Source organism: Solanum pennellii, chromosome 9 (assembly GCF_001406875.1).
Source record: "Solanum pennellii chromosome 9, SPENNV200".
Taxonomy (NCBI): domain Eukaryota; kingdom Viridiplantae; phylum Streptophyta; class Magnoliopsida; order Solanales; family Solanaceae; genus Solanum; species Solanum pennellii.
This window is the reverse complement of record NC_028645.1, coordinates 1,684,424-1,694,374: the sequence shown is the minus strand read 5'-3', so window position 1 is coordinate 1,694,374 and position 9,951 is coordinate 1,684,424. Positions and strand designations below refer to the sequence as shown.

General features: G+C 27.4%; 1 protein-coding gene across 1 annotated transcript; it reads left to right on the top strand.

Annotated features, from left to right (window-relative positions):
- Positions 1 to 1,841: 1,841 nt before the first annotated feature.
- LOC107031708 (heavy metal-associated isoprenylated plant protein 5) lies at positions 1,842 to 4,345 on the top strand. Its single transcript, XM_015233162.2, has 5 exons — positions 1,842 to 1,985; positions 2,083 to 2,272; positions 2,641 to 2,867; positions 3,195 to 3,282; positions 3,380 to 4,345. Exons 1-5 carry the CDS (start codon positions 1,977 to 1,979, stop codon positions 3,985 to 3,987), a joined length of 1,122 nt encoding a protein of 373 aa, XP_015088648.1. The 5' UTR covers positions 1,842 to 1,976; the 3' UTR covers positions 3,988 to 4,345.
- The last annotated feature ends 5,606 nt before the right edge of the window (positions 4,346 to 9,951 follow it).

Below are 9,951 nucleotides of genomic sequence, written 5' to 3'. Positions count from 1 at the left end.
TACTTGTTGTACATATGTAGGTAAATAATTAATTTAATTTAATTATAAGGAGCATATAATAGCCACAAATTAAGGTGACGTAAATTAATTTGTTCTCTTTTCATTTGTTTTATTGTTGCATTGACATATAATATGTGGCCTATGAATCTTTAAATTCTTCATTCTAGTATTTAAATTTTGTTACTATTATTTTTACATTTTTTAGGAACATATGTGGATGACATCAAATTAAATAAGTTGGCCAACAATAGTTAAATAAAATTTGTGTAAAGTATTAATTAATATCATATATTTATTAATTATTTAATTTTCATGAGAAGATCATTTAGAGTGAAATAATCGTTTTGCTAAAATTAAATTTGTGTTTTTTTTTTCAAATTAGTTTTATGTAATTCTTTTTTCTTTAGGTATTTTTTTCAGAACGGGGAAAATTAATTGTTATAATGACCATATTATGGTAGCTAGGAGATTAGAGTAAACAATTATTTTTTTTCCTTTCATCAATTAATATTTGCATGTGATTAATTAATTTTCAAAAGTAAAACACCTTTTTCAAGTTGAAATAAATAAATTAATAAATAAAAATGATGGTTAAAGTTAGGTGGTAAATTATGAAAACAAGATTAAAGTAACAAAAGTACAAAACTGGCGGCAATCCTATTTCACATTCATGTATCAAAATAACATATTTAATATAATTAATTTAATTACTAAACGAATGAATGAAATATCTTGATAAATTTAAGGAAACGTATAATTAAAATATTATATTAAAAGTTGGAAATTTTTAATTAGAGCATATTTTAATTTAAATATGTAAATAAAGTATCTTGACAAATTTAAGGACTCGACTATATGTACATTCATCTCCCCTTATAACACATCGCCTTTAAAATTAAGTCTAAAATCTAAATAGGAAAAAGAAAAAGGTCAAAAATAAAAAATAACTAACCAGTAAATTCAAATTTAAAAACATATATTTAAATATCTAAACTCGACCCTTCAATCCGATCAGACACTCTAATATTTTGTTTAGATCATTATTATCTATTGTTTCATAATATACGGTATTGTATTGTATTTTATTGTGTTGTATTGTATGGTAGATACTAACCAGTAAACACTGTATTGTTTGTTGTTGTTTAATAACTTTTTAATTGTTTGGTTTGACGGTATCGCATTGTGTTGTAATTTATAAATTTACTAAAATATCCTTAATTATATTGGAGAATGAGGTTTGATTATATTTAAATAATTAAGGTAAAAAGTAAAATAGTATTTTTAAATTTAAGTAACAACATGAACACACCAAATTGACTGTTCCATAAAATAGGGGTTTTCATTGTTTCGTAACAGTGACATTTAATAATACAATACAATACATTTTAAATAACAATCAAAACAAACATTGCAGGTCTAGTAACGATACAATACAATACAATGATCGAAACATAGTGTAACTTATAAAACAATCATCTAGACATCTCTAGAATTTATATATCATACTAAAATCTAGTATCTACGAGACTACAAAAACGAATCGAAGTGTTTAATTGTGACGTGAAACCAAATTAAAATGTCTAGATGCGTACTCCTAAAACTAGTTATCCTATTATCACATTCATCCACCATTCACATCATCCATCCATATCTTCATTTTCACATCACATATACATAGATATTATATATATATACACACATTCAACCACCCCCCACCCCTCAATGACACCCCACCAACCCCCCCAAAACAACCAAAAATAAATATATAATAAAACTAAAATAAAAGAGTCCATAAGTGGGGGCTTTACTAATTTTTATTATAAGTATATGAATGTGATCTCATCAATTTATTATTTATTCAACATATTAAATTTTTTTTTCTATATATTCTCTCATTTGCCTCCATTTTATTTTCTTCAAACCAAAAAAAAATTATTTTCCTATAATTTCTCTATAATTCCTTCTCATTTAATCAAATGGGTGAGGTAAATTCATTACTTATGAAACTCAAAAATCACATAAATTCATTTTCAATTCAAATTACTCAACTTTTAATTATTATTTTTTTTCTGAAATTTGCAGAAAAAAGAAGAAACTAAAGCAGAGGTAGCAGAGAAGAAGAATGACGCCGGAGAAAAAAAGTCCGGCGGCGGTGATGCTGTCGCCGCCGGTGGGAAAAAGGATGCCGGTTCTACCGTCATAGTTTTAAAACTTGATTTGCATTGTGAAGGCTGTGCCAAAAAAGTCAAACGTTCCATTCGCCATCTCGAAGGTAATTATTATTCTTCGCTTAAATCTCTTCTGAGTCGAGCCTATCGCAGTTATACTGAAATTCTAAAAATTAAACGAAAATTGAAATATAATTTGAAATTTGAATTAAAAGAGTGAAGAATTTTAGTTTATTATTGATAAAATTTTGTTTCCTTGAGTTTACCGGCAAATAGAACTTTACGGTTTTTTCAAGGAATCATCATTGTGATTAAGATCGTCGATTCGATCGAATTCAATAATTTTTTGTATTTATTTTAACTTTATGCTAAGAAATTTATTAAATCAAACGAGCTCTTAGCTTTAGCACAAATCACTTAGTCATAATGAAGTTCAAATTCTGATTCCGTCTCTGAATTTTGATAATCAAAGGTGTGGAGGACGTGAAGACGGATTGTGACGGTGGAAAATTGACGGTGAAAGGGAACGTGGATCCGGCATGGATCCGGGAGAAAGTAGCGATGAAAACGAAGAAGACGGTGGTGCTCGTTTCTCCTCAGCCTAAAAAGGACGCCGGCGCCGGCGCCGGCGGTGGAGATAAAAAACCCGATGAGAAAAAGGCAGAAGAGAAAAAACCTGAAGATAAGAAGCCTAAAGAGGTAATTTCACTCTCCTTCAAACTATAGATTAATTAAACTAATTAGTAATTAGTTTAATTAAAGGAATAATATCACTTCACATCCCTCAACTATTAATGAATTTCAACTTTGGTCCAAGCACATTTTACTTTTAATTAATTTAAATATCGTTTATTTAGACCTTATTTTTATTTATTCTCGAAAATTCAATGAATAATAAAAGTTTAATGATTGATAATTCATTAAGTTTAAATTTGATATTTATTTTTTTGATGACTAATTAAATTTTGGTGTTATTAGTTGAATCATATTTCTGATTTTTTTTTTTAATTTTTGATATATGTTTAGCCACAAGTAAGTACAGTGGTGTTGAAGATTCGATTGCATTGTGATGGGTGTGCACACAAAATAAAGAGAATTATAAAGAAAATTGATGGTAAGATATATAATATAGTCAATTAAAATTAATAGTATTAGTATCTGCGCGATACGCGATTAATGAAATTAATAAAATTATAATCTAATTTTGACAGGGGTAGAAGAAGTCAAAGTAGATTCGGAAAAAGATTTGGTCACGGTTAAGGGTACAATGGACTTAAAGGAATTAATTCCTTATTTGAAAGATAAATTGAAAAGAAATGTAGAAATCATACCACCAAAGAAAGATAATGGAGGTGGCGAAAAGAAAGAAGGCGGTGGCGGTGGTGGCGGAGAGAAGAAAGAGAAAGAAGGTGGTGGTGGTGAGAAGAAAGAGAAAGAAGGTGGTGGTGGTGGCGGAGGTGGAGAGAAGAAAGAGAAAGAAGGGGGCGGTGATAAGAAGGTTGAGAATAATGAGAAAAAAGAGGGTGAACAAAAAGCCGAAGGAAGTAAAGGCGTGGAGACAAAGTCTGAAGCGAATAAATTAGAATATTATGGTTACAATGCACAAACACATTACTCCATGCCTATGTACAACCAAAGTTACATGAATCAAGACTATGGTTTAACAATGTACGATCTCGGTTACAACGCTCATACAGGCTACGCCATGGAGTATGGCTACCACCAACCATCATATGTACCACCTCCTCCACCAACGACATACTTGAACAACGCACAAATGTTCAGTGACGAGAATCCTAACGGTTGTTCTGTCATGTGATTCACGTGACAGATCATTCGATCATCAATGTTGAGGGAGAGAGTTCAAGTGAAAATGTAAATACATCAAATCAATAGTCTCATCAAGAAAATGTCTCAATGTCTAAAGATAACACAATGAATTGTAATTTACAAGTTCTAATGAGATTTCCCCCCTTATACTTTTGTATTAATTTGTGGGAAAAAATCACATATTATGAGACATTTAGAAAAAAATAATAATATGAAATGTATACGTAATGGTATATGAGGATATAGTTTCTTTTTAGGAATTGTCATTAGGTTTAATTAGGTTTATCTTTTGACTTGTATGTTATTAATATAATATATAGATAATAATATATTCAATTTTGTGACTACATATTTTAACTTTCTTTGTTATTTTCTTGTTCATTATTTACATTATCTCATTGTGTACATGTAAGCATTCATGTTTAATTTTTAACCTATGGTGGCTAATAAACCACTTGGCACAAGAATATCTATAGTACGATTTTAATATTGTCAATATTTGTTTTTATTCATATATAAATTATAAATTGATAGATTTTGCACATAAGAACATAATGGAAATATGGTTTTAGGTCACATCTTAGGGTAGTTGGATTAGCACCATCTACAATTAGACAAAATTAAAGGAATTGTTTACACCATGCATTAGCAAACTAACAAATTGTACACTCCAAAATATTCTCCCATGAGTGATTCAGTCGATATAAATATACGCTTAAATTATTCAAAGTTTGTATATGTATTAAGCAACTCATTATACTGTATATATTAGTTAACTTGAGGTCTTCTTTAGAAATATATAAATTCTAAATTCTAAATTTACTTCCGCCATTATATTTTTGTTACAAATCATATTTTAGAGATGGCATCCAAGAAAAAAGTTGACAACTTCTTATTTGGATTTTCAAATAAAAAATAATTAGTATCAAGCTAGGGTAAACATTTTTCAAAGTTGCAAATAAATTTATGATAGAAAATGGAATTCATGATAGCTAGTATTGAATTATGTTGTAGCCAATGGCATAGAGGCTCAAGCTTATTAAGTCTCATCAAGAATAAGTTGATGTCAAATGATCAATTATTATAAACTATTCAAAGAGTCTAAGTAACAACGATAAAATTATCTTTGTACGATATAAAATTATGAAATTTGAATTATGAAATTAAATTCAGGATCATATATTTTAAAATTTTATTGCTTTTGTTGAAGTTCCAAACTCAAGGACTTAATTGAAAACTAAAGCATCAACAATTAGTTGCACTGGTTTTTATGTCAACCAATGTCATTTTATTTTGTTTTATTTATTCTTCTTTTTCTTTTATACTATATCTTTTTCGACTCTAATATGTGATACACAGCTTTATGATTATAAATTTTATTTACATATGTATCGTTAACAAAGCCAAATAAAACTATTAACCAAGACTTAAAGGTAATAAATAGTGGATTGACAATATCTTATGATATTGCATTCAATTCATAATATATATTTATGTGACAATAATCTTATGATATTACTTATAGAATGTCAATAAAAAAATTTTTCACTTAATAAGTGAAGAGAAGAGGGAAGTAAGATTTATCGAGTTTTATAAAGTGATTTCTTCATAAGTTGCTGATAAAGGAAGCTCAAAGAGATTTTCTTCATTTCTTACTAAGCAAAGATTTTAAATTTTCGAGTAGCTCGTGCTTTTATAAATCCTGCACGCATATAATAACTGAGTCTTGTTATACAAGTTATTAGTTTCACTTATTATGAACGGTTGCATATATAATGTACATTTTAAGTAATCAACCACTATAAAAAAAATCTTTTACATTATGGTATAGATATTAGTTTATTAGTTAATTAGTTCAACTACAAAACATTTCTTAATTGTCACATGAATCATGAAGAAATCAGCTTAAAACAGTCATTTTTCCCCTTTTTAGAAATTTCAACCTTTCCATATTATATTAGAATTAGCTTAAAGGTTTAAATTAACTAAACATAAGATATTTTAAGATGTTAAACTCTAGAAGCAATGAGAAGTTGGATAAATAAGATAATTCTAGAAAATTCCAAATTGATAAAAAGTGACTTTTGGGAAGTTTGTTTAGCTAAAAAAAAATGGATTAGACAAATTAATCTCTTAATTACAACTAACTACAATTTAACTAATTAATCCATTGTTGGTTACACATACCCTTTAAACACTGCAAATAGCTTTAATATCAAGAAATTAAATATATTTATTGCATGGAAAATATCTATTTGTTTTTGCCTTTTCAAATACTATAAAGGTTAAGTATTAATTTAGCCAATACAAGGTTCAACTTCAATTAGAATAATTATATTTAGTCAAGATGGTTTTTTAAAAAAAAATAATTTTCATGGTTTGGTTGGTTATGATGTTGATCAATTTATATAAGATACTTAGTTAAATACTCAAAGTTATATTTTTTTATATATAAATTATTCAATAGATTTGACTCTTGTTAACTTCTTTAAGCCATGATAATTAAAACAAAATAATATTTAGAGGGTCAAGATTAAGGTGTTAATCTTTTGTCTATCACAAAGCCATTTATTAAGCTAGCGTTTGGCCATAGATATTCAAATATTTTTGGCAAATATTATTTGGATGAAAATTTGGGTGAAATTTTACCATGTGTTTGGCCATAGAATTTGAGAAACATATTTCATTTTTTTAAGAAATATGATTTATACCCATATGTTTTTAAAACTATCAAACTAACCATAAATTTGTATTACATAGCACAATAGAAATCTCATATAACAAGATTTATGAATTCCGCAACAAATCAACAAGAATCATTACAATAAATATTCGTATAGTGAAAAGGTCTTGGTACAAATCATGGTAATGAAAATACAACTAATATAAATTCAGGAAAAAAAAAGAGAAGAAAACAAAAGGAGATAAATATTGCAATCACTGAAGAACCTATGCTTTCTCATCTGAAAGAGTTCAACCTATTCTTTAATATAATCTTCTCACATTTTATGAACAATCTCTTATCGATGAGCTTACATTTCCGAATCAGATGATCGAGAAGCTGGAGCGATGTTGTTACCCTGAGCCAATAGTTCGTCACTTTCATCAACAACCATATCATCATTTTCATATTCATTGAATATTCCATCACTACTTTGGTGTTCACGTAAAAAATTATGCAATACAGCGCAAGCAATTACTATTTTCACTTGCATGTCACATTCATAGTTGTTCATGCCTTGTCTTAGTATTCTGAATCTACTTTTCCACGCATCAAAAGTTCTTTCAATCACATTGCGCAGAGAAGCATGTCTATAGTTAAATAGCTCTTTTCCATTCTTAGGCTCTCTTTCACTTCCTCGGTAGTCCTGCAAATGATAGCGCATTCCTTTGAATGGAGCTAAAAATCCTCTTGTGTTCCGTAGACCAGCATCAACAACGTAATATTTATCTACCAAAATAAAATAAAAGCAATTCATGTTTTATTTAGTAGCTAGTGCATTAAGACTAAATAATGTTGGCAGATGGGGAGCTAATTGAATTGGTTGGTGTCAATAAATATATTATTTTTGTAAAATAAAAAGTTAAGGGTAAAAATTGAATTTCTAAAACTTTCCAAATAATGAAATTTGGCCCAAATACTAGTTTTTTCCAGTATTTGGGAATTTGGAAAATTTGCCAAAAAAATTTGCCAAATAATAAAAAAGTGTATGGACAAACAAAATTTGCCAAGTTTTCCCCAAGTTTTACTTGCAAAATTTATGGCCAAACGGGCCCTTAAAGAGCTAACTCTTGCATTTAAATAAATATTCTATAAGAGTTAGTATAGGGGGAAATTTGTAAAATTAAGAGAGTCATTATATCAATATCATTTTTGAAAAAATATCTACTTTGATGAGTAAATTGTTAAAATGACGTTTAGATTTGTCTTCTTCGCTTCTAAAGATATTTAGAGAAAGGAGTATTGTCAATCATTGTCAGCTGACGATAAAATGCCTTGTTAATTAATGAATCTATCACTTAATTATATTTAGTTGGAAAGATAGGTGTTCGACATGCTATTATTTCCTTACGAACGTCTTTAGTAGGTCAGAGATGTTATTTCTCACCTTAAGTTTATCGTTATCCTCAAACTTCAAAAAAAAAAAATTCAACAATTGAATTTATGAAGAATGAAAAAGATTAATTAAAATGTGGTTGAAAATTCTACGCACATCATAGGTCGTAATTTTCATTGAGCAAACAGACTCTCCTCGATAAATCAATTGATATTTACTTTTCTATTTTAGTTAAATTAAGAAACCATATTCATTACGTGATTAATACGTAACTTATATATGCTATTCATCGATTCATAAGTGACTTTATTTTTATTTTGTAAAATTTACTAGTAAAAAATTCTAATAATGAGAACATGTACCTTATGCTAATATTGCCTTAGGATGTAATTCGAATCTTAGACTATAATCCAAAAATCACGATTACTTATCAAATGTCACTAATCAAGAATTCTTTTAGACTATTATTTTAATTTTTTTTTGCATAAAGAACCCATCAATGTCACAATCTTTTCCGTAAAATACGCAATAAATAAATAAATAAATAAAAATAGAGATTATGATTATTGAAGTTCGATTATATCTGAATTCATGCTAATAAATTTCACATTAAGGATAAAACGCTTTCTGAAAAAAATGATTTTGTATTCAAGAAAACTTAGATTTGAAACTTGTAATTAAAAAATAAAGAAACATCTATTTATCAATGTATCATAACTTTTATCATGAAATAATAGATCTTTGCGTTTTGCGTTAATTGTTTTAAATATTTCAAACAAATCAAATCTAAAATATAGTGTGCGTAATTAACTTCGCTAGTATTCTAAGAATAAATATTTTACATATTGATTTGATTCTTCAAAAATATCTCATATTTACGTTTCAGTTCCTTTAAAATTATTATTTTTTTAAAAATGCATTTTTCTAAAAGTTTTACATATGCACAATAACTTTTCTGAAAAAATTGTTTTTTTTTTCAGAAATAATCAATTTATTCATCATCGTAATTATTTTCTTGTGGCAAAAATAATTTTTTTCCTTAATTTTTCACTCAACATTTGATATTCATTTTAACAAAAACAAATAATAATTTCACTCCGTGATACACATATTCACGTGCCCCATGATACACACGCACGTGCGCGCGCACTTATATATGAAAAAAAATTGTATCATGGAAAAATTATGCACTTTCTAGACAAACGCAAGTCAAATTTGGACATTTTGAATACGTTAGTTTGTATCTATATATATGTATATATTTAAAGGCGATTAACATAGATTATGGTGCATTGGTGAGAGCGTTTTACTCTTAATCAGAGATTTCAGTGATATGGAGAAAATCATGTTGAGCGTCTGATCCCGAATAGGCCCTGTAAAACGCAATTTGAGAAAAAATATATAATTAAAAGGTGGAATAAAAAATTTTGATTTATGAATTTTAATTATTTTTGTTTGTTTATTGAAATCTGAATAAATTATTTAAATATATTTAAAAATATACTTGAAATAAATTCAAAATTTGAGTCAAAATTATTAAATTTAATTACGTTCATATTTATCTTGGATTTGTAATTGGTGCTATTGTAAGAGTACTATTCATACACGATAGTTAGTTTGCTTCTTTTTTTTCAGATATAAAAATCACATAGTAACGAAACACTAGTTTAATTTGAATTTTATTTTTCAATGATCATGATCTTTTAAGTTCATGAACCCTACTAAAACTTAGTTGTTGAAATAATTTTGTATGTAAATATGTGTGATACACGTAAAACATATTACGATAGATTGATAAATATATATTGAAAAAAAATTATTTTCTATTAATTTTATCACTAGTTTATATTTTTAATTTAATATTGTAACAAATTCTTAACTCTGTCACTATTTTG

Coding starts and splice junctions, on each gene's coding strand:
- LOC107031708 (XM_015233162.2), top strand. Junction 2,868..3,194: donor AAGATAAGAAGCCTAAAGAG/GTAATTTCACTC, acceptor ATATATGTTTAG/CCACAAGTAAGTACAGTGGT. Junction 3,283..3,379: donor AATTATAAAGAAAATTGATG/GTAAGATATATA, acceptor TAATTTTGACAG/GGGTAGAAGAAGTCAAAGTA.